This window comes from Pan paniscus, chromosome 18 (assembly GCF_029289425.2).
Source record: "Pan paniscus chromosome 18, NHGRI_mPanPan1-v2.0_pri, whole genome shotgun sequence".
Taxonomy (NCBI): domain Eukaryota; kingdom Metazoa; phylum Chordata; class Mammalia; order Primates; family Hominidae; genus Pan; species Pan paniscus.
This window is the reverse complement of record NC_073267.2, coordinates 98,955,721-98,979,986: the sequence shown is the minus strand read 5'-3', so window position 1 is coordinate 98,979,986 and position 24,266 is coordinate 98,955,721. Positions and strand designations below refer to the sequence as shown.

Sequence of the window (24,266 nt, the reverse complement as noted above, 5' to 3'; positions counted from 1 at the left end):
TTTCATTCAGATTTACCCAGGAGGTTGCTGTCTTTCATACAAAGATGAGGTCCCCTGGTAGGAGGCAAAGGTGGGACTAGGGAGGTGACCCGCATGGGGCCGATGGAGAGAAACTCTTCCCACCCCGGCAGGAAGGGGCCTCTTCCTGGCCGCCCCATCCACACTCAGGTTCTGCCCCCAGACTTGGGCCCTCGCCTACAGGAAGGAGGCTGCCCCAGGCCCAGGGGGGTCGGGCCCAGTGACCTCAGGCTGCCTCAGCAGGGGCCATCACGGCCACGAGGCCAGGGAGTGGCATGTCCAGTTGTGCCCCAGGGTCAGGCTGTCCGGCCTCTGTGTCTGGGTAGCAGTGCCCCAGGAGAAAGACCCTCCCTGGCCCGGTGGTCCCATCTGGCCCCTTACTCCAACCCTCACAGGTGCCCGTACATGTCTGCCAGCCGGGCGAAGCGGGGCCCCCAGTCTCTGAGGTAGTCGTAGTCCTGGTCCTCATCGCCCTGGCTGGACAGGATGGAGCTCAGGGTCCCCGCCACCGAGCCGTCACCCTCGTAGTCATAGATGAGGGCTGTGTCGTAAGGCGGCACACTGGGGTCACTATCTGCAGCCTCCAAGCCCTGTAAAGAGGCCCGGAGAGCTCAAGACACAGGGAGGGGCCAGCGGGTGCCCCACCGCCGTGGCCACAGCCCAGGGCAAAGTCAGCTCAAGGCACGGGCTCAGGAAGGGGAAGCTGCCCACGTCCGGGGGCGAGGTCTGAGGGGAGGCAAAGCGTCCTGAGGGCACAGCAGCAGGGTTGTGAAGAGGGTGCCACGGACTACCCCCTTCCTCAGGATTAGGCCAGCGGCCAGCCCGTCCCCCGGGGCTCTGCCCTGCCCCAGCAAGGTGGGAAGGGGTTGCTCCCCATCACCCTGGTCTCTTCGTCCCCGTGGGCCTTGTCCACTCAAGGCAGAACTGGAGCCTCCTGGACACCCCCATCCGCAGAACGGCCCGCCCGCCTTTCGGAGGCTCTGTCTGCATGTCCGTCCTCTCAGCTCGTGGGGACACACGCTCCTAACCGGGGGTGTACACCTTTGCTGGGGGCTTTCTCTGAGCCAGGTGCTACAAGTGCAGACAGGCACAGAGGAGGGTTCCCTGTGCGCCCCACACCCCAGATTCCCCGTGTTCACATTCACCCTGTGGATGGCAGGGAATCATTAACGCTGTGTCCAGAGGGTCTTCTATGGAGGCCCTGATTCCGCTGAGAGCCACCAAAGCCCAGGGGATGCTCCCGGGGCTCCCCCACCCCCTCCATGGTGGACACGGGGCAGTGGATGGGTCTGTGGCCATCGCCACTCCATCTGTGCAAAGACCCGCGTCGTGGGTGGAGGCTGAGGGCCCAGTTTGGACGGTGGCAGCGGGGCTTCCACACTCCCGCCCGCACACCATCTTCCTCTGCGGTGCTCTGGGACGGCCCATTAAGTGCATGCAGGCGCCGGTTCTTGCATGCATGTGCAGGTGTGTACATGTGCATGTGTGTGTGCACCTGTGCGTGCCTGTGTGTACTGGGGTGTCCCCAGGAGCACCTACATCATTGATGAAGTTGGCGATGTCCAGGGGGCTGGTGGGCAGCACTCGGGGTGGCTGGGGGTGCAGGCGGCCCTGCGGGGCATCTCTGCGAAGTGGCGGCGGTCCCAGAGGCAGGCTCAGCGCTGTCGGGTGACGCAGCTGGCTGATGTCATAGGCGTCCTGTGGGCGAGGAGGTGGAACAGAGCCAGGCATCCCTCGGGTGGCCCTGGTGGAGGTCTCAGGTACAGGCTCCTGGCCAGCTTGTTGTAAGAAGGCCCGCGACCTGGGTTCCTTGGGGACGCCTCCCCACCCACATCTGCCTCCTCACCTGGTCCTCCTCCCCGCCTCCCTGCTCATCGTAGTTGAGGACATTGTCTCGAAGGTCGTCCTGGGGGCCGTGCAGCAGCCCCTTGCCCCGCGACTGCTTCCGGAACCGCGCCCGGAGTGCCACGAGCAGGACCAGTACTGGGGAATGAGGGGACGCAGGCTGGGGCCAGGCACAGGGCGCAACTTCAGGGGGCCGGGCTGCGAAGGAGGTGGGAGGATGGGGCGGGGCGGGGCAAGGCTGGTAAGCAGGGGTGGGGTTGAGGGGGCGGAGCTTGGGGAAAGGGCGTGTCTGGCATGGAGGAGCCGGGGTTGGGGAGGAAGCGGCGAGGTTAGGGAGGAGGGGGCGGGGTTGTGGAGGAGGGAGCTTGGCTGGTAAGGAGAGGCCGGCTTGGGGAAGAGGCGTGGCTGGCAATGAGGGGGCGGGGTTGGCGAGCAGGGGGCGGGTTGGGTGGAAGCGGCGTGGCTGGTAATGAGTGGGTGGTGTTGGGGAGGAGGTGGAACTGGGGAGGAAGGGGCGTGGCTGGTAATGAGGGGGCGGGGTTAGGGAGGAGGTGGAACTGGGGAGGAAGGGGCGTGGCTGGTAATGAGGGGGCGGGGTTAGGGAGGAGGTGGAACTGGGGAGGAAGGGGCGTGGCTGGTAATGAGGGGGCGGGGTTAGGGAGGAGGCGGAGCTGGGGAGGAAGCGGCGTGGCTGGTAATGAGGGGGCGGGGTTAGGGAGGAGGTGGAACTGGGGAGGAAGGGGCGTGGCTGGTAATGAGGGGGCGGGGTTAGGGAGGAGGCGGAGCTGGGGAGGAAGCGGCGTGGCTGGTTAGCAGGGGACGGCCTGGGGAGGAGGGTCCGAGGGTCCAGCTGGAGGTGGGGCGCTCACTCACCCAGCAGCAGGAGGGCGCTGGCCAGCACGATGACCAGTGCGCCCAGGCTGAGGCCTGTGCCCCCCGCCAGCAGCGCTGCGGCCCCCGGCAGGCAGACGCCGTCCTGGCCGCAGCGGCACACGGTCACGTTCAGAGGCTGCTCGCGCTGCTGGGGCGGCTGCCCCGAGTCCCGGAGCAGCAGGCTGAGGCGGTGCAGGCCTTCGGGGACGTGGTGTCGCGGCCGCAGGCGCGCGTGGCTCACTGCGGAGGGCGCCTGTGGTGAGCGAGGGCCTCCCGAGGCCGCCCCCACTTCGCCTGCCCTCCTCGCGCCGAGACAGGGTGGGGATCCCGAGATCCTGGGCCTGGGGCCCCCCCACCCCCACCGTCCTCTGGGCACAATGAGTAACCCTGCCCCACGGGAGGATGCAGTGGTGGGGGGGGTGACGGGAGGGGACCTGTTGCAGGACCACGGGTTTGCATGCCCCTCGCCCTCCTGCCCCCGCCGAGGCCGGAGTGTGGGGGTGGGGGGAGCGTGGGGATGGGGGGAGCGCGGCGGTGAGGGGAGCGCACCGTTGACCTGGCTGAGGCTCCAGTTCCCGCCGAGCTCTGGGAGCCTGGGGCTCAGCTGGAAGTGGAAGGGGGCCCCGTGGGGGGGCAGGTCCTCATCCGTGGCGCCCAAGAGGAGGCCTGGGCCTTGGTGTGGCTCGCTGCACAGGCTGCCCGGCGGCAGCGGGGCCAGCATGGGTGCATGGTCGTTCACCTCCAGAATCTCGATGGACAGGGTGCCGGTGGCGGTGCGGGGCTGGGAGGCTGCGGGCGAAGAGGCCACAGCTTAGTGACCCCAACACCCCAGCCTGCCCCACCAGTCGGCTCAGAGCGGGTGCACAGCTCTGAGCCCCCGGGCGACATGGGCAGAGCCCTCGGACACTGGCAGGGGTGCTCAGCCGGGACAAGGCCAGGTCAGGGAGCCCCAAGCCGGCGGCGCCGCTCACCGTCATCCTGGGCCAGGACGATGGCTCTGTACCAGCCGCCCTTGAGGAAGGGGGACGCCGGGCTGAGCACGCGCTGGGTCTGGATCCGGCCAGTGGCTGCGTCCACTTGCAGCCAGTCTTCCGGGTCGTAGTCCTTGGAGTAGCTGATGCAGGGGAGGGGAAGAGTGGGATCTGAGTTTACCCCAGGGCCCCACAGGTGTGGTCAGGTATGGGTGTGTGACATGCACTGCACACACACAGGCACACACATACCACATGCATGCACACATGCACACAACATACACACACAGCCTTACATGCCACATGCATGCACACACCACATACACATACATGGGCATGCACAGCACACACACATGCACATATATACACATAGACACTCCCCCACACCTTGCACATACCACCCCCCACACACCTATACACCACACACATGTACCACACATGTGCACACACATATGCACATACACATGTACACACAACCCATGTGAATATGATGGGAGCTGCAGTCACCAGCACCTTCTGTGAGGTGAGGAAACTGAGGCTCAGGGAGGGCAGGCGAGCTGTCCAGGGCGCTGAGACAATTGTGTGGCAACCTAGTTAAGCCTCAGTTGGTGCTGGCCCTTCCCGGGCCCCGTGGACACAGACAGGGATACACAGGGCGAGGCTTGGAGTGAAATGAGATGTGAACGGCCAGTCCCTTGGGAGCAAGGGCCTCCTGGGATGGACACAGCTGGCAGGGACAGACTGGCGTGCACAGGCTGGAGTTGGGCCTGCCCTAGGGGGTGAGGTCACCCCAACATGCACACACGGGCATGCTCGGGACTCAAGACCCTCCAGACCTTCAGGAACCCACACAGCAAATGGCCCCTACACCCTCTGACCCTCAGAGCCCAGGGGTCAGGGGCACCTGAAGCAGGAATGGGGCTGTTAGCCTCCTCTACCTCTCCCAGGGCCTCAGGAGCCCCCACCTGAGCCTCTGCAGCTGCTCTGTGTCAGGGTCCCGGGCAGAGAAGGTGGCCACCAGAGTGCCTGGGGGTGCCCCCTCTGCTAGGCTGGTCCGAAGTGGGTTCTCCTGGAACACGGGGGGCTCGTTGGTGTCCTGCACATGCACACGGACCTTGGCCTGGCCCCGCTCAGCCCTGAGGGCAGCCGCCTGCAGTGGGGCCTCATTCTGCACTGACACTTTGAGTTCGTAGTGTTCACAGCTCTCATAGTCCAGGGCCTGAGGGAAGGAAGCACAGCCCGTCATCCGCCCAACGCAAGTGTGGGCACCCGAGGGTGGGTGCCATGGGGGAGCCACTCCTTGGGTCTGTCCAGAGCGCCTGTACTTTCCTTCTGCCCCTTTTTAACCTTGAAAAAACAAATTATGCAGGACAAGAAGGCACAAAGAATATTATTAAAATGCTGGTTGTGTGTGGTGGTGGTTGGGGAGCAGCCCAGGGTTCAAGCACCTACTCCGCAGGTATTTCAGCGAGGGCCATTGGGGGATGGCGCCAGCCCCTGCAGTCACTTGATTTTAAATAAAGGAGATCGTCCTGGGTGATGTGGGTTGGCTTTATCCACTCAGGTGAAGGCTTTGAGAGCAAAACTGCATTTTCTCTGCCTCTAAACTGCTGCATCGGCTCCGGCCTATGGTCTGCACGTTAGACCTGCCCAGCCAGACCCCAGCACCGCATGAGCCAATTTCTTGCAGTAAACCTCTTACTGTGTCAGTATCTAAATACATCCACATCTACACATGCGGACATATCTGTGCATGTGTCTCCTATGGCCTCTTTCTCCGGTAGAACCAGGACTGACAGAGGTGTGCAGCTGTGTTTTTGTACATGGATTCCATATGAAAGGAGGAAGGCTGGACAGAGCAGAGTGGTGTAGGGTGTCCCCTGCCTCTGGCCCTCAAGCCCCATGGGTAGCATGGCCTGGGACCCAGTCCTCAGGCTGGGGGGCTCCATGCCCTCCCCCACTCTCTCTCACCCAAGGACGAACACAAGGTCCCAGCTGGTCAGAGGATGTGAACCTGCCAGGAAGGGGCTCAGACCCCAGCGTGGGCATCTGTGTGTGGGCATCTGTGTGTGGGCATGTGTATGTGCCGGCATCTGTGTGTGCTGGCATCTGTGTGCGGGCATCTGTGTGTGCCGGCATCTGTGCGTGGGCACCTGTGCGTGGGCACCTGTGTGTGGGCATCTGTGTGTGGGCATCTGTGTGTGCCGGCATCTGTGCATGGGCATCTGTGTGTGGGCATCTGTGTGTGGGCATCTGTGTGTGGGCATCTGTGTGTGCCGGCATCTGTGCGTGGGCATCTGTGTGTGGGCACCTGTGCGTGGGCATCTGTGTGTGGGCATCTGTGTGTGCCGGCATGTGTGTGTGGGCATCTGTGTGTGGGCATCTGTGTGTGGGCATGTGTGTGTGCCGGCATCTGTGTGTGGGCATGTGTTTGTGCCGGCATCTGTGTGTGGGCACCTGTGTGTGGGCATCTGTGGGCATCTGTGTGTGCCGGCATCTGTGTGCCGGCATCTGTGTGCGGGCATCTGTGTGTGGGCATCTGTGTGTGGGCATCTGTGTGTGCCGGCATCTGTGTGTGGGTATCTGTGCGTGGGCACCTGTGCGTGGGCACCTGTGTGTGGGCACCTGTGTGTGGGCATCTGTGGGCACCTGTGCGTGGGCACCTGTGCGTGGGCATCTGTGTGTGGGCATCTGTGTGTGCCAGCATCTGTGTGTGGGCATCTGTGTGTGGGCATCTGTGTGTGGGCATCTGTGTGTGGGCATCTGTGTGTGCTGGCATCTGTGTGTGGGCACGTGTGTGTGCCGGCATCTGTGTGTGGGCATCTGTGTGTGCCGGCATCTGTGCATGGGCATCTGTGTGTGGGCACCTGTGCGTGGGCACCTGTGTGTGGGCATCTGTGTGTGGGCATCTGTGTGTGCCGGCATCTGTGTGTGGGCATGTGTGTGTGCCGGCATCTGTGTGTGCCGGCATCTGTGCGTGCCGGCATCTGTGCATGGGCATCTGTGTGTGGGCACCTGTGCGTGGGCATCTGTGTGTGGGCATCTATGTGTGCCGGCATCTGTGTGTGGGCATGTGTGTGTGCCGGCATCTGTGTGTGGGCATGTGTGTGTGCCGGCATCTGTGTGTGGGCACCTGTGTGTGGGCATCTGTGGGCATCTGTGTGTGCCGGTATCTGTGTGCCGGCATCTGTGTGCGGGCATCTGTGTGTGGGCATCTGTGTGTGGGCATCTGTGTGTGCCGGCATCTGTGTGCGGGCATCTGTGTGCCGGCATCTGTGTGCGGGCATCTGTGTGTGGGCATCTGTGTGTGCCGGCATCTGTGTGTGCCGGCATCTGTGTGTGGGCACCTGTGCGTGGGCACCTGTGCGTGGGCATCTGTGTGTGGGCATCTGTGTGTGCCAGCATCTGTGTGTGCCGGCATGTGTGTGTGCCAGCATCTGTGTGTGCCGGCATGTGTGTGTGCCAGCATCTGTGTGTGGGCATCTGTGTGTGCCGGCATCTCTGTGTGCCGGCATCTGTGTGTGTCGGCATCTGTGTGTGCCGGCATCTGTGTGCCAGCCGGGGGCCGCTCACCTTCACAATGGACAGAACACCCTCGTTGGTCTTGGGGTCCGTGCGGATGGTGAACTGCCCATCAGGGTCGCCTTCCAGGATGGTGAACCTGGCCACCCAGTTGGGGGAGCCTGGCAGGTCCCTGTCCTCCACTTCCAGGCGTCCCACATCCACTCCGCTGACGGCCTCTGTGGCCTCCATGAAGAACTGGCGGGGGGATCCCAGCCCCAGTTACCAGCAGGGCTGGGGGGACAGCATGGGTGGGGCCCTCAGGGCCCTCAGCCCACCCTCCCCTCCCACCCTCCCTCCTGCCTCCCAGCAGGAACACCCTCCCTTGCTCCTGTCGAAGCTGCTCCCCACCCACTGGGTGTCCTCAGGTTTGTCTGTTTTGTGAGTCACTGTCCCCCAGGTGCCCCCATGGTCCTCCCCTGTGGGCTCAGCTTCGTGCTCCCTTCCCATACAGCAAAGGCCGGAGGGAGACTTGCTCCCCGATGCTAGAGGGCCTCAGAGGGTCCCACGGGCTGCTTCTCCCCAAGGGCCTCTCTCCCAACTCTGACTCCATTCACACACTGCCACGCAGCACCCCGGGGCCCCTCCAGCTTGGGCTTCCACCCGCCCACGCGGAGTTCCTTCTCCAAAGCACACCATCCTCCTGCCCCATCATGAAGCCCGCTGCCTTCTGCAGGAGCCCAAGAAGGGAAGGCAGCTCTAAGCAGGGGCTACTTTCGAGGGAGGGACAGCAGCAGCACCTCATCCCTGGTGAACTCGGGGGCATTGTCATTGATGTCATCAAGGGTGATGATGGCTGAGGCAGTGGCTGTGAGGCCATCTCCAGACATGTCCGCCACCTGCAGGGTCAGATTGTACACCGCGACCACCTGGGGATGTGGGGCACAGGGTCAGAAGATGAGGGCCCAGGTGGGGCACATGGGGACTGGTCAGGGGTGGGAGCCAGGCCACTTGGCCAGCTCAGTTCCTACGGGAGCGCCCAGTGGGTGTTGAAGACCCCACGTGGCCCGGAGAATCCTGCCCCGATCCTAAGTGCATGGGGCTGTGATGCTGCCCTAGCCTATGGCACTGGATAAGCATTTACAGAACACCTACTGTGCACTGGGTAAGCGTTTACAGAGCACCTACTGTGCGCTGGGTAAGCGTTTACAGAGCACCTACTCTGCTCTGGGTAAGCGTTTACAGAGCACCTATTCTGTCCTGGGTAAGCGTTTACAGAGCACCTACTGTGTGCTGGGTGTTTACAGAGCACCTACTGTGCGCTGGGTAAGCGTTTACAGAGCACCTACTGTGCGCTGGGTAAGCGTTTACAGAGCACCTACTCTGCTCTGGGTAAGCGTTTGCAGAGCACCTATTCTGTGCTGGGTAAGCGTTTACAGAGCACCTATTCTGTCCTGGGTAAGCGTTTACAGAGCACCTACTGTGTGCTGGGTGTTTACAGAGCACCTACTGTGCGCTGGGTAAGCGTTTACAGAGCACCTACTGTGTGCTAGGTAAGCGTTTACAGAGCACCTTCTGTGCGCTGGGTAAGCGTTTACAGAGCACCTACTGTGTGCTAGATAAGCGTTTACAGAGCACCTACTCTGTGCTGGGTAAGCGTTTACAGAGCACCTTCTGTGCGCTGGGTGTTCACAGAGCACCTACTGTGCTCTGGGTAAGCGTTTACAGAGCACCTACTGTGCGCTGGGTAAGCGTTTACAGAGCACCTACTGTGCGCTGGGTAAGCGTTTACAGAGCACCTACTGTGCGCTGGGTAAGCGTTTACAGAGCACCTACTGTGCGCTGGGTAAGCGTTTACAGAGCACCTACTGTGCGCTGGGTAAGCGTTTACAGAGCACCTACTGTGCGCTGGGTAAGCGTTTACAGAGCACCTACTCTGTGCTGGGTAAGTGTTTACAGAGCACCTACTGTGCGCTAGGTAAGCGTTTACAGAGCACCTACTCTGCACTGGGTAAGCGTTTACAGAGCACCTTCTGTGCGCTGGGTAAGCGTTTACAGAGCACCTACTGTGTGCTGGGTAAGCGTTTACAGAGCACCTACTGTGCGCTGGGTGTTTACAGAGCACCTACTGTGCGCTGGGTAAGCATTTACAGAGCACCTACTGTGTGCTGGGCACCTAGCACACCAGTGAGCTTGGGTCCCTGCCCTGGGGAACCGTGGTTAGTGGCAGGAACAGAAATGGACAAAGACCACGTAACAGTGTAACCAGGAGGGCTTCCTAGAAGAGCTGACTCAAGGGGGGTCTTCCGGGAGCACAGAAGTCCGACAGCAAGGGGCAACAGGGGCCCTGACAGAAGGAGTTAGTTACTTACCAGCGGGGAGCCGTTGCCATGAGGCTGAGAGGGGCGGGGCTGCTTGGGGAGCCCTGCCCTGTGCCGGGCCCCTCACGCTCTACTTGCACCAGACCCCTCCCACCCGGGCCAGCGCGGCTCCTGTCTGCGCATCAGTGGGTTCACCCCATGCCGTCTCCTCAGGAGCCAGGGCCACTGCAAGCTTTGCAGCGACGGCAGGGACAGGAGTGTCTGGGGTGGGCAGGCTGGGGGCAGAGGGACCCACAGGAGATGGGCTGCCCTGGCCGTGCGGGTGTGGAGCTGCCGGGGCACCACCTCACCTCGCGGTCCAGCCCCACTTGCACTGTGCGGATCTCTCCTGTGAGCTCGTCGATGCTGAAGAGCTCGGGGCTGCCCTGCTGCAGGATGGAGAACCGCAGCGCTGCGTTGTCCGTCTCGGGGTCGTCGGCATCTGTGGCCTCTGCCCTGGTCACATAGGTGCCTGGGAAGCACAGGGAGGCGTGAGGGCCAACGTCCACAGGGCCGATGGGCTGGGGGCATTGTGAGGGGCGCGGGGGCACCTCGTGTGCACAGGCTCCCCGGTTCCAGCACGGCTGACCCCAGATGGGGCAGTCAGTCCATGCGCTGTTTGTGTCACCGAGGTGGCCAGCATGCGGCAACCCCCGAGTCCAGATGCTTCCCGCTGCCCCTGAAGCCCACCGTGCTGTGTCCAGGCCACCTATGTGGTCGAAGCCTTTTGCCCGGCTTGTGCTGTTTATGGGGTCGGAGCACAGGAGCATTGGATGCGACCTGGGTCAGGTGCTGGCTCCTGGGCCTACCCAGTGCAGGGGCTAAGGGCGCTGGGTCAGATTGGGCTAGCTAGCGGGGGCCTCCCCAGTGCAGGGGCTAAGGGCGCTGGGTCAGATTGGGCTAGCTAGCGGGGGCCTCCAGGAGCTGCTGGCATCCAGGGTGACAGAGGATGCATGGGCAGGCTGAACAGAGGACACACGGGCAGGATAAAACAGAGGACGTACGGGCAGGATAAGACAGAGGATGCAAGGGCAGGATAAAACAGAGGACGCACGGGCAGGATAAGACAGAGGATGCAAGGGCAGGATAAAACAGAGGACGCACGGGCAGGATAAGACAGAGGACACACGGGCAGGCTGGGCAGAGGACGCAGGGGCAGGATAAAACAGAGGACGCACGGGCAGGATAAGACAGAGGATGCAAGGGCAGGATAAAATAGAGGACGCACGGGCAGGCTGGGTGCAGGACACACGACAGCCGAGCAGAGGACGCACACTGTGTCTGTGTAGGCCAGAGCCCCCGCCCCACCTGCTGTGGGAAGCGGTACTCACGAAGGTGCCGCTAGAGGGGCCACATGTGGCAGGACCAGGTTTCACCTCCCCCCATTTCCCTCTCCTGAGATTTAGGCCTGACCCCTCTGGCAGCTCAGGTGGACTTAGCCACCGAGGTGGGGTGGGAAGGATGGGCTTTGGGCCACCCTGGGGAGCAGTTCCTGGCCGGCTGTGACTTCCCCCCGGGACAGCTGGAGCTAGGACGTGCTGTCTGTCACCTGGGGCAGAATGAGGCGTGGAGGCCACTGCCACAGACACGGGAAGGAAACTGAGGCGGGATATGAGCCTCCAAGCCTGAGCCTGGGCCAGGCCTGGCCACAGTCCTTGGTAGCCTCAGACACGAGGGGGCCTGTGCCTTTCCGCCAGGTCTTTACCACGGGCCCCCAGGGAGGTGGGAGCGAGTCCCCGTGGCTGGATCTTACAGGTCAGCCTGGGTTTAGGGTGAATCACAACCTAGAGATGCCTGTGGGTGCTCTGGACCCCATGTGAGTACAGGGTGAGGATGGAGTGTGCCTGGCTCCAGATGGCCCCCTGAGCAGGAGGGAGAAGTCATTTGCTTTTGGGGGAGAACAAGACCCCTGAAAAACCTCCACTCCCAGGCTCAGATTTTTGGGTTTGAAATTTATGTTGGAATGGGAAGTGGCAGGAGTTGACCTGTGGAAACGGACCTGCCTCGGAGACTTGTTTACTTATTTTTAGACTCTCTGAGGGGCCTCTGGAATTCTTGCTTAAGGGAAATCCTGGACTTCACAGAGCCCTTCCTTGTAGCCCCTCCCGGACCGGGGCTGTGGTCCTGTCTCACCTGGGACTGCACCCTCCAGCACGCGGCCGGTGAACGCCTCCTGCAGGAAGGCTGGCCGGTTGTCATTCTGATCCACAACTACAATCTCCAGGTCCGTGGGGTCCTCCAGGGTGGATCCTCCCAGGTCCAGGGCAAACGCTCTTAGCTGTTCAAACATAGAGCAAGGGCTGGCTCTGTGGCCCCCAAATTTCTGTGGCTCCCGTTAGGGCCATGCGAAAGAGACAGCACGTTCAGACTTTGTCTCCAGCTGGAAACACCAGCTTAAACAGGCGAGAAACAGCACAGGGTGGGGCATCTGTCACAGTGACTGAGGACGTCCCTGAACGGGAGCCACCTTCCCTTAGCAGACAGGGCAGGTGCCACTTTCCCTGCTTGCCTTGGCAGCCAGGAAGCTCACAGCTTCATGTGTGACTAAAGTAAGGCTCTCAGAGGGTTCCTAATCTCTCTCCCTCTCTCTCTGTGGTCTTTGTTCCTCCTGAAGTTATTTTTTTTGTTTTTTGTTTTTTTTTTTTTGAGATAGAGTTTCACTCTTGTTGCCCAGGCTGGAGTCCAATGGTGAGATCTCAGCTCACTGCAACCTCTGCCTCCTGGGTTCAAGCGATTCTCCTGCCTCAGCCTCCCAAGTAGCTGGGATTACAGGTGCACGTCACCACGCCCAGCGAATTTTTTGTATTTTTAGTAGAAATGAGGTTTCATCATGTTAGCCAGGCTGGTCTCAAACTCCTGATGTCAGGTGATACGCCTCGGCCTCCCAAAGTGCTGGGATTAAAGGGGTGAGCCACTGCGCCTGGCCTCCTCCTGAAGTTTAATTCCCCTGTGCACATGACATTTTAAACTGCCTCCCACCCTTTCGGAGAATGGGCACAATTACCGTTTCCAAGTGAGAAATACTCTCTAATAACTTTTGATGTAAGGGATCCAAGGACTGGTTCTCAAAGTCTAAAGGAGGATTTGGGGCAAATAAAAGGAAATTTTGCTTCCTGCAGAGGCAAAGGCAGGAAGCGTCCTTTCCCCACATCAAGTACAAAATTACTTTTCTTTTTTTTACCTTTTGAGATGGTGTCTCGCTCTGTTGCCCAGGCTGGAGTGCAGTGGTGTGATCTTGGCTCACTGCAACCTCCACTTCCTGGGTTCAAGTGATTCTCCTGCCTCAGCCTCCCAACTAGCTGGGATTACAGGTGTGTGCCACCACACCCGGCTAATTTTTTGTATTTTTAGTAGAGATGGGGTTTTGCCATGTTGGCCAGACTGGTCTCAAACTCCTGACCTCAGGTGATCCACCCGCCTCGGCCTCCCAAAGTGCTCGGATTACAAGCATGAGCCATTGTGCCCAGCCCAAAATGACATTTTGGAGAGGGCAGGCTAGGGGAGGACAGGCTGGGAGAGGGCAGGCTGGGGGAGGGTAGGCTGGGGGAGGGCAGGCTGGGGGAGGACAGGCTCGGGGAGGGCAGGCTGGGAGAGGGCAGGCTTGGGGAGGACAGGCTGGGAGAGGGCAGGCTGGGAGAGGGCAGGCTGGGAGAGGGCAGGCTGGGGGAGGGGAGGCTGGGGGAGGGCAGGCTGGGGGAGGGCAGGCTGGGAGAGGGCAGGCTGGGGGAGGGGAGGATGGGGGAGGGCAGGCTGGGAGAGGGCAGGCTGGGAGAGGGCAGGCTGGGAGAGGGCAGGCTGGGGGAGGACAGGCTGGGGGAGGGCAGGCTTGGGGAGGGCAGGCTGGGAGAGGGCAGGCTGGGGGAGGGCAGGCTGGGGGAGGGGAGGCTGGGGGAGGGCAGGCTGGGGGAGGGCAGGCTGGGGGAGGGCAGGCTGGGGGAGGGGAGGCTGGGGGAGGGCAGGCTAGGAGAGGGCAGGCTTGGGGAGGGCAGGCTGGGGGAGGGCAGGCTGGGGGAGGGCAGGCTGGGGGAGGGGAGGCTGGGGGAGGGCAGGCTGGGAGAGGGCAGGCTGGGGGAGGGCAGGCTGGGAGAGGGCAGGCTGGGGGAGGGCAGGCTAGGAGAGGGCAGGCTTGGGGAGGGCAGGCTTGGGGAGGGCAGGCTGGGAGAGGGCAGGCTGGGAGAGGGCAGGCTTGGGGAGGGCAGGCTGGGGGAGGGCAGGCTGGGGGAGGACAGGCTGGGGGTGGGCAGGTGCCTGAAGGGAGTGCAGACGGGGTTCTGGTTTTCTGGGCTCTAGGGCTTGCTCCCACTGCCCTTTTTCTTCTTCTTCTTCTTTCTTCTTCTCCTCCTCTTCCTCCTCCTCCTCTTCTTTCTTCTTCTTTTTTTTTTTTTTTTTTTTTGAGACAGAGTCTCACTCTGTCACCAGGCTGGAGTGCAGTGGCGAGGTCTCAGCTCACTTCAACCTTCGCCTCCCGGGTTCAAGCGATTCTCCTGCCTCAGCCTCCTGAGTAGCTGGGACTACAGGTGCCCGCTAGAATGCCCAGCTAACTTTTGTATTTTTTAGTAGAGACGGGGTTTCACCATGTTAGCCAGGATGGTCTCGATCTCTTGACCTCATGATCTGCCTGCCTTGGCCTCCCAAACTGCTGGGATTACAGGCGTGAGCCACCGCACCCGGTCCTCTTTTCTTCTTTTTTTTTTTGAGAGAGGGTCTTCCTCTGTCACCTAGGCTGGAGCGCAGCGGCGCAATCACGGCGCACGGCAGTGTCTTCCTCTGTCACCTAGGCTGGAGCGCAGCGGCGCAATCATGGCGCACGGCAGTGTCTTCCTCTGTCACCTAGGCTGGAGCGCAGCGGCGCAATCACGGCGCACGGCAGTGTCAACCTCTTGGGGGATCCTCCCACCTCAGCCTTCCAAGTAGCTGGGACCACAGGCACGCAGCAACACCGCTGGCTAATTTATTTTACCATTTTATCTTTTGTTGAGACAAGGCCTCACTTTGATGCCCAGCCTGGTCTTGAACTATTGGCTTCAAGTGATCCTCTGCCTCGGCCTCCCGAAGTGCTGGGATTGTGTGAGCCACTGCGCCCGGCGCTTACTGCCCCTTCTCTGAGAATCCCAGCCCCCAAGGGGCATCAGTGGTTTCTTCCCTGACTAACCCCACTGCCCAGAACAGTGGCGGCCACTGGGATCAACATTATTTTGGGGCCAGGTGTGGTGGCTCACGCCTGTAATCCTAGCACTTTGGGAGGCCAACATGGTGAAACCCCATCTCTACTAAAAATACAAAAATTAACTGGGCATGGTGGTGGAGCCTGTAATCCCAGATACTCAGGAGGCTGAAGCAGGAGAATTGCTTGAACTGGGGAGGTAGAGATTGCAATCAGCTGAGATTGTGCCACTGCACTCCAGCCTGGGCGGTAGAGTGAAGCTCCATCTCAAAAAAGAAAAAAAAAAAAAAAAAAAAAAGGTCAGGCGCGGTGGCTCACGCCTATAATCCCAGCACTTTGGGAGGCCGAGGCGGGCCAAGGTCAGGAGATCGAGACCATCCTGGCTAACACGGTGAAATCCCGTCTCTACTAAAAATACAAACAATTAGCCGGGCATGGTGGCGGGGGCCTGTAGTCCCAGCTACTCGGGAGACTGAGGCAGGAGAATGGCGTGAACCCGTGAGGCGGAGCTTGCAGCGAGCCGAGATCGTGCCACTGCACTCCAGCCTGGGCGACAGAGCGAGACTCCATCTCAAAAACAAAAAACAAAAACAACACTATTTAGAGATTCTTCACGACACTCCTGAGCTCCCAGGACCAGTGTGTTGCTGGCTGTGGTTGAGCCACAGAAGCTACAGCAGCTGCAGCGTGCTCCTCCCTGGCAGAACCAAGCCGCTCCTCCACGGGACCTCTGTCTGCCCTCCAGTTAAATGGGCACATAACCCTAAACAGTTGCCTCCTCCGGCTGCAGGGCCTCGGTCCCAAACCCCTGTACCTGCCCCCTCACTTAAGGGTGCCTGGATCTTGCAGTCTGGCCTGAAGCCCACCGAGCGGGGAGGAGAAGCCTGGTGGGGAGGAGGGGCACTGGCTTCCCACCAGGCCTGCTTGAGGGGCACAGGTCGGACCACGCAGCTCCGCACCCTGAAGCGATCAGTCTTCTCGCGGTCCAGCATGGCATTGAGGAAGACCTTCCCTGTGAACTTGTCAATAGAGAAGACGCCCCGGGGCTCCTCGTCCACGCCGGGTCCCTGGATGCTGTAGATGACGCTGCCCAGCTGCTGCTTGTCCGACTTGATCTGTGGGGCAGGAAATGGGGTTGGGGAGAGCTGCTCCGGGCGGGGGCCTCTGCCCTCTCTGCAGCCCCTCAGGCCCCTCCCCGGCTGACAGCAGGGCAGGTCTAAGTCTCCTAGGACTGGAGGACGGATCCTGGTACCCAATGAGGAGCTGGGCTGGGCTGGGGAGAGCTCAGCCTGTGGCCCCAAGGGTGCCCCGTCTTGCAGCCTCATTTCAGGTTCAGCTCCTGGTGTCCTCAGGGCCCTGGTCTCTGGGGTGATTTTGGGTACGTGAAGCTGAGGCCCACGCAAGGCAGTTCACCTTCACCTCCATCTACTCAGCGTCGGCGAACACGCACACAAAAATCACGCCCGAGAGTGCAGCCTAACATGGAGCATGTCCACCCCAGGCGCATGTGGGGTGGGAGCAGCTCTGGACTCCCCTGCGGCCTGGGGCAATGGGGAGGGTTTGAGCCCTGCTGTAGACCCAGGTTGGAAGCCCAGAGCCCTGGCAAGGTGGGCGAGTCCTGCCTCACCTCTGTCCTGAAATGGGGCCCCGCTGGCTCCCAGGAGACCTTTAGAGAATGAGGGAGGCCCACTGGGGACCAGCCTACCCCTTTCTCCCCTCCTGCCCCCTCCACCTGCTCACCTGAACCAGGGGGTAGGGGAGACGCTTGTGGTTCTCGGATACGCTGATCGGGGGGATGACCCAGGCCCTCCGCACGCGGCTCAGGGCAGGCGCCCGGCGCCAGGGGTACAGGGTGGTGGGCCTCCTCCGTCCAGGAACCCCCAAAGACAGAAAGAGGCTCTGCAACAAAGACAGATGCATCCCACAGTACCGTCTCCCGGAGCCCTGGGCGGCAGCGTGCAGCTGGGAGCTGTGGGTGGTGAGGAGGCCACGGGGCGCAGTGTTTCCCTCAGCCCACGGGTCAGTGCCCATTGGCGCAAGGTGGCTTCCACACACGGGGCCGCGTAGCACAAGGGCAAAGGCACGTGAGCCCCGCCCCCGTCGGACTGAGCTGGGGCCTTGGTGGCCACACCCCAAGTACTGGCCCTCAAAGCCCCCATCCTGCTGCCCCCGAGTCTCCTACTGGGCCCACTCAGCAGCCAGGCTCTCTGCAGCCCCTGGCGAGTACATGTGGCCGCTGGGAGGTAGCGCTAGGGTTCCAGGCCTCTGGCTGGGAGGGACACCTGAGATTCACGCGGCGGGGACACAGCCTCACCCCAGGTGCCAGGGTACCGGTGCACACGGAAAGCCCCTGGGCCAGCCAGGGCTGGGGAGAGCGTGGGGTCCTGACACGGAATGACCCCAAGAAGCCAGTGGCGGTGCCTGTGGGCACAGTGGGCTGGCTGTGGAGGGTCCGGGGGAGCGGCAGGGGAGGTGCCTGCAGGAAAGTGCCCGTCCCCCTCCACCTCTCCAGGCTGCTTTGTGGGAACGGAACCCCGGGATGCGAGAGTTCAGCTCCAGTCCATCAAGAGCAGCTGGAGATGTATCCGTAATTCATACAGCGGCCCCCAACTGGACTGTGCTGTGTGGCTGAACCGGCCTGCAGCTGCTGCTGGTCTGTCAGGTCCCACCAGGTCAGGGCTGGGCAGCCAACGCTGGTGGTGCGGGTTCCTGAGACTGACTGGGCAGGGGCCAGGGCTGCCTCGGTGGGGCTGGGTGGGGTGGGGCTTGTTGTGGCTGCACAGCCAAGAGGGACATGGCTGGGGACAGAGGGGCAGCCCCACCCCCAGCCTCACTCTTCTTCTCCCAGAACAGGGTACCTCGGTAAAGTCTTCATCTCTTCACCCCAATACTTCAGCCGCTGGGACCCTGGTGTGCCCATCTCCTCCTCTCCCGCATCAGGGGCTGGGACGCACTGTTTGTAATGCACACGGGAAGCCCAGGTGCTCGGGGATGGGGCCTGGGCAGAGTGTGGGGTACAGAGGGAGATGCTGTGCACCCCACCCTACTCCAGGGCCGGGACGACCCTCAGGCCGGTAAAGACCCCAAAGTGGAGGTGGCTGCCCCCAAATTCTCCCGAGGTCCTGACGGTCAGCAACTTTTGTGACCACAGATAGCCCCACACCCACCCCTCAGATGGGGAAACTGAGGCCTAGAGAAGGGACTCAAGTCCAAGAGCCAGGTGGAGAGGGGCACTCGTAGTGACCCCAAAAGCACATCCTGAATTTTCTGGTTTTAAAAATGGGGTCACCGTACCCAGCTCCTAGCCTGGGCCTTGGGCCTCCCTCCTGGGGTGCCCGGCCCCACCTTGGTCAAAGGGAAGCTTAGAGACGGTGGGTCCTGCCTGTCCTGGGATGCCCAGGACACCTGTGCTTGGGACCCCCGAGCCTGGGGAGTCAGTGTTTCTGGGTGGGCTGCATGGCTCTTCCTGAAAGACCCCTGACCCTAAAGCACAGCCTGGGGGAAGCTGCCGCAGCTGACAGGACATGGCTCTGGGCTGACCCCACTCGGCTCGGCACGGACATGGGGGTCACCCTCGAGCTCCCCGGACAGGCTGATGCCTGGTGCAGCTCGTTGGGGCACAGAGTCTGCCTGAACTCGGTGAGGGCAGCAGGGGCCAGGGCTGGGGGAGAGGCAGGGGAGAGGGAGATGAGGGAGGAGGAAACAGGGCTGCCCTCTCCCATCCCCTGTGCCCTCTCCCCGTCCCCTGTGCCCCGGGCCTGGCTAGGAGCTGTCTGTGCCTCCCTAGTCCTGGGGGTCGCCAGGCTCCCGGCCTTTCTCTTGGGTGACCCTCCTCCCCGGAGGCCCCCTCCCACCCAACAGCGCTCTCCTAGCTGCCAGAATGTTCTAGATTTTCACCATCCAAGACCCACAGGCCACATGGGGCTGCTGAGCTCTTGAAATGTGCCTGGCAAAAGTGAGGAGCTGTGTTCCCCTTTCACCTCATTGTGGTTAAGGCCCCATGTGTGGCCAGCACCCAGCACCACATGCCCAGCGCTCACAGCCCCAATCAGCCTTGGCGAGGGTACCCCGACCTTCCCAGCCCCCCACTGCAGGGCTGTGGGGGTGAGAGACCCGAGGCCCTTCCCGCCCCCCACCGGCACCACGTGTAGTGAGGGTGTGGCATCTGCATCGTCCCAGTGACAGGAGCTACACAGGAAGATGCTGAGTTAGGGTGGGCAGGGTGGGAAGCTTCCAGGACCCCGTGGCCAGGGTTGTGGTGGGGGTGGCAGCAGCTCCCCAAGGAACAGACCCTAACGCAGTGACGGGGCAGCCTCCTGCACCACCCGGCTGGGAGGGGACAGAGACCCCCTACCCCGTGCCATGCTCTCTGGGGCACCCCCACCCAGGACAAGCCCTCAGGCTGCTGGGCTGCCATGTGGGGCAGGCGGACGGGTGGGAGGTGCTGGGGGTCCCAGGCAGGTGATGGGGAGTCTGGGAGCAGAGCAGACCCCAAACATCACCCACCACACACAAACTCCTCAGCTCCCCTTTCAGACAGGGCCCCCATCTTAATATCGTCTTCACGGCCTGCTCCTGAGCTCCTTCATCTGGACAGCAGGTGGGCTGGGGTCTAGGGAGGCTCACGGGACGCCCCAGCCGGCACCAGGTCCTGTGCCTACTACAGAGGTGTGCCGGCCATGCCACACCAACACCTAGAACAGCTCCCCACATTGTGCGAGCGGAGGGAGCACCGAGTTGGCCCTGGTGAGCGGGACCCTGCGTGGGAGGCCTCACCCAGCTCCCCGCTGGAAGGGGGCACCTGCTCCAGGCAGGGTGGGGCCCCATGAAATGGAGCACTGAGAACTGGGGGGGTCAGAGCTGGGCCAGCCGGGCCGCCCCTCCCCCTGCAAAACCACAGGTGTCGACGGCTACTCTGACCACCACGCCCCTGCTGGCTCCGAGGCCGCCCGCTCTCCTCAGCCCCGTGCCAACGCCTCACCCTCCAGTGCCGCCTGCTCCTGCTGGCTTTGCCGAGACTTCAGTCTAGGCAGGGGCCGGGACGTGGGGGCAGGTGGCCTTGAGAGGAGGCAGCGGCTGGGGGCTGGTAAGTCTGAGTGGGTGGGGGCCGGGAAGGAGATGTTGGCATGGCCAGGAAGCCTGTCAGGCTGAACCCCCATTAGGCTTGGCCTCTGTCCTCCACCACCGGCCGCTTACCCTGTGTGGACGAGCAAGGCCCAGGCTGCCCATCTGCCCACCCTGAGATGGGGCACTGGGGCCTCTCGCTCTGACTGTGTCCTGTGCCCAGGGCTGGCCCAGGGCACAGAGGTCCCCACAGGCAGCAGCAGCAGTCTCCAAACCAGGCCACCTTCCCTGGGATTCTTGGTCCTCGGCCAGCAGGACCTGAGTCCCCTCCTCCATGGCCTCCTGGGAGTCCAGAGAGTAGCAAACGCTTTGGCAGGAAGCAGGGAGAGGATGGGGTGGGGGTTCCTCAGGCTCCCAGGCAGGGAACCCTGCCGGGGAAGCTCTCTGCCAGCTGACAGATGGCAGCCCTGGCCTCGGAGCCTGCCAGCACCCACAGAGCACAAGCCACTTCCAGGGCAGGGCAGCTCCTGCCAAGTAGAAACCTGCCTGCCCAGCGTGGGGCCTTCATCAGCCTCGGTGGGCACAGGGTCTGTTTCCGGCCCTGGCTGGGCAGCTTTGCACCTCCCTCTCCCCCTCCCCTTTGGTCCTCCCAACCCCCCGGGAGCCCGTGGTGGTCCCTTCACCTCCCAGCTCTGGGCAGTGAGGTTCAGAGAGCCTGAGGCATTTGCTCAAAGCCACACAGACAGAGCCAGGAGTCACGTGGGGTCTGAGACCCAGATTAGGCTCTGAACCGCATGCTCTGAAGGAAATCCAGCCACAGAGCCACACCGGCCTTGGGCTAGGCCTGGGCATGGGGCAGGGAGACCCCAGGCTCTAGGAACCCCACATGGCTGAGGTGGAGGGGCCACCCCCACCCGGGCAGACGTTTCCATCCCCTCCCTGCCCAGCTGCCACCAAACCTGGGCCAGCCCTGTTCACCCACCCTCCAGCTGCCTCCACCGGAGACCCTCCAGTCACGCTGGGCCGGGTGTGGTCAAGCCAGAGGCTGGGAGTCCTGGGCCCAGGCCTGTCCACAGCCTGAGTTCACCAGGTCACAGCGGCCACAGAGCCTTGGCAGGGCTCACTTGCCCAGATCACGGCCGATGTGGGTGTGGGTGAGCAGGCTGGCCACAGCCCACTTCCGGCTCTCGGGGGCGTTCTCAAAGCTGGCTCTTTGTCCTCCCACCCCATCCCCGTCCCAGAAGACGTGGCCAGTGGAGGGAGGGCCTGGGAGCCGTCTTGGGGAGATCGGGACATCCGGTGCCCAGGACAAAGCCACATCAACGCAGCCAGCCCACAGCCCTGCACCTGGGGTAGGGGACGCAAGCACCCTGGGAGGTGGATTTTGTGGACACTCGTCCACTCCTCTCTGTCCCCCACCCAAGCCAGGCAAGACCCATGGACATTAGTGACCTGCTTCCCCACAGGGGGTCTCCAATGACACCCCCAAGCTCATCCTCGACTGGACCCTTAGCCAAGAGCCTGGAGGGAACCACCTCGAAGCCCTTGAGACGTCTGGGGCCACCGCCCTGCAGCCAAGCTCCTGGGACTTAACGCCTCTCTTGGGGTCTGCTCCTAGCCTGACACTCAACCCCAAGGGGCTGCTGTGTAAGAAAGCTCCGCACACACTGGGCGCTTGCTACAGTTTACAAACACCACTGCGAGGTGGGAATGGGGTTTACGAACACCACTGCGAGGCGGGAATGAGGAGCGGTTCTGGGGCCGACCTTGCACTCCTGCTCCCCCGATTTTCCAAGGAAGGGTGCTACGAGATTCTAGGAACACGCTTGGTGGCGTGTGGGTGGGTTTGCCTGGGAAGAGAGTGTGAAGGCCCCTCAAGCTTCTCAGGCTTCAACCCCTCCCCCAGGCTGGAATCTGGGGCCACCCCGTTCCTGGATGGCCAGGCATGCCAGGAATGGCCCCAGCTGTTGGCCTGGCCCAGAGCGGTTGGAGCATCTTCCCTGGGCCCCACCCTCTCTAGCTGCTGCGGGCTTCAGAGAAGGGATGTGGAAGAAGAGGCATGGAGGCAGCTGTCCCCTCCAAAGCACGGTGTCTGGGGCTGTCCTTCCACTGTGGGAAGAACAGTGGCCTGGGAGCCACTTCCCTTCTTGGCCTTGGTCACAGTCACCCGAGCTAAGAGCCCCTGCCTGGCCCCCAGGGTGCTGCTGACTGTCTCCCAGAGACCAAGGGGCTCCCAAAACCCAGATGCAGAAGTGGGGCCCTTCCCAGCAGGCTGGGGTTCTCTGTGAGTCAAGTGTGCTGCCCCAGACCTCAGTCGCCTCCCAGCTGGGGTGGGGTCCCAGGTGTAGAACCAGCAACTAGGGATGGTGTAGGTGCAGCAGGGCTGAGAGGGGCCAGTTCTGAAGACACCCTCCGGGTGGGGCTGAGTGAGCTCAGCAATCAGAGGTGGCCCGAGCAGGGGAGCAACCCCTCACTTGGAGAAGGCCCTGATGGGCCCACGCTGCCTGCCTGGGGGCTCACCAGGAGGCGGCCCAGGATCCCAAGGCTGCCCAGGAGAGCACACAGTCCTGAAAGCTGAGCTGGTGGGGGAGGGGCAGGCAGGGTCCTGACACTGACATATTTTGCCTCACAGTGGAGTGAATTTGAGCCTTGGCGATAGTCCCCTTGCCATCTGGCCCCCACCTCCACCACCTCCCCCAGCCTCCAGCTGTCGGGGGAGGGGGCTATTGTCCCCCAGCCCTGGGCGAGAAAAGAAGGGACAGTGAGAGGGGAGGCTTCTGAGGAGGGAGAGGTCCTGCCTGCCTCCCCACCTGCCACAGAGCCCCCTGGGGCCTTTTGAAAGGCAGACACTCCCAAATCCAAAGGAAGAGGTCTGGAGGAATGTTTTCACAGGCGCCAGCCTCCCCACCACCATGCCCCGGGTTGGGGTGCCAGGGAAGAAACGCTGTCCCCAGAGCAGGTGGGGAAGGGCCCTGGAGGCATGGAGCCCCCCAGCCTGCGCTCCCCGGCAGAGGGCTGAGGGGTGGAGGGCCAGGGGGTGAGCACGCATGCTGAGCCACTGTCTCCCCCGACCACTGTCTCCAGATGGGGGAGTGGGGGATGGCAGGAGCCGTGGTGCCCCTCAGGGGCAGCTGCTGGAGGGTCTCACTGGCCAGGCGCCTGGTCAGCTGCCAAGGGCTGAAATTGGAGCCAGCTGGAGCTGGGAGGCCTGTGGGAATGAGGGGACTCAGGAAGCCCCTTCAGTGGGGGCTGGGAAAGGAGTGGCTTCCCTTACTCACTGTGTCCAGCACTCCCTGACCACCCCAGGACCACAAGAGCAATGAATACTGTGAGCACCGCTAAGCCCTTTATGTGCATTCTCTCTCGAATTGGCCAGAGAGAGGCTGCCCTCTTGTACCCAGTGACGTCCCAACCACAGCCGGCCGTGCCCCAGCCCAGCCCAGCCCAGTCCCTGGGGGCTGAAGCCACTGAGGCCACATCCTCCATGTCTAGGTCCCCCTAGGGTGTGAGGAGACGTGGCTCCAGCTAGGCAGTACCCATGGCGGGTGTGGGGGGCTGAGGCCTGTGCTTCCTTCCACACTGGCTTGCTCCCACGTTGGAGAGACCACGGTGCCAGCAGTCCAGAGAAGATTTTTAGGGGCGGAGTCCAGCAGCCTCTGGGGGCTGGGGCCCCAGGACTGATCACCCCAGGCAGCTACGGCAGGGTCCCAGGTGAAGCCCAGGAACAGAGCCCCCAGGGCTGCCACACGCTACTCTGCAAGGCCCTGTGTGTTGGGACCTGGCTCGGGCTGGGCCCTCCCAATCGAGAAGTAGCCGTGAGGGTGAGTTCCTGGGGGCAGGGCCTGCAGCCACCCCTGCTGGCCAGGAACTTGGGGTGGGGGGTTTGGACATCACCCAAGACTAGCCAGGGGTCCTGTGCCCACTGCAGGGAGTCCCTATGGAAACCTGGCCCCCAGCCCCCCAGAGAGGGGCACTCCTGCCGCTCCCCCCTCTCTCTGCTCCACTCAAGACTGGCAACCCCCAGACCCTGGCAGGGGTTCCTCCAAAGAGAGGGCACGGCTACCTGGGTGGCCCCTGCCTGGGGTCCCTGACCCCAGCAGCACTCTGCAGTCCTGGGGGTGATTCCACCAGGTGGAGTGTTTGGTTACACTCACTCCCCACAACCCCTGGGGTGCTGCCCCCAGCCCAGGGACCCACCCGGGGCCACTCAGCTCACAGGCCCCCAAAGGCGACCAGGGCCAGTGGTTCTGGGGGAGACCCGTGCGGCTGCAGTTGAAGACACTGTCCCGCAGGGTCGAGGGAGGCAGCGGGGACCCCCGCAGGTGCCGATGCCTTACCTGGGCCAACAGCCCGAGGACGAGGAGGAACGCGGCGTCCATCGGGGCCGAGGCGGGAGCCGGGCCGGAGTGCACCCGCGACCCGAAGGAGCGGGTCCAGGCTGAGTGACAGCGCAAGTGCGCGGGGCGGGCC

At 62.5% G+C, this 24,266-nt stretch overlaps 1 protein-coding gene across 1 annotated transcript; it reads right to left on the bottom strand.

The window, feature by feature from the left end:
* Positions 1 to 12: 12 nt before the first annotated feature.
* On the bottom strand, positions 13 to 24,266 carry CDH15 (cadherin 15). The gene is made up of 14 exons (XM_055099152.2): positions 24,134 to 24,266; positions 16,473 to 16,631; positions 15,692 to 15,847; positions 11,702 to 11,846; positions 9,880 to 10,040; positions 8,009 to 8,137; positions 7,281 to 7,466; positions 4,673 to 4,926; positions 3,708 to 3,850; positions 3,286 to 3,525; positions 2,737 to 2,976; positions 1,865 to 2,001; positions 1,558 to 1,716; positions 13 to 608 (listed from the first exon to the last, which is right to left on the bottom strand). Exons 1-14 carry the CDS (start codon positions 24,173 to 24,175, stop codon positions 408 to 410), a joined length of 2,352 nt encoding a protein of 783 aa, XP_054955127.2. The 5' UTR covers positions 24,176 to 24,266; the 3' UTR covers positions 13 to 407.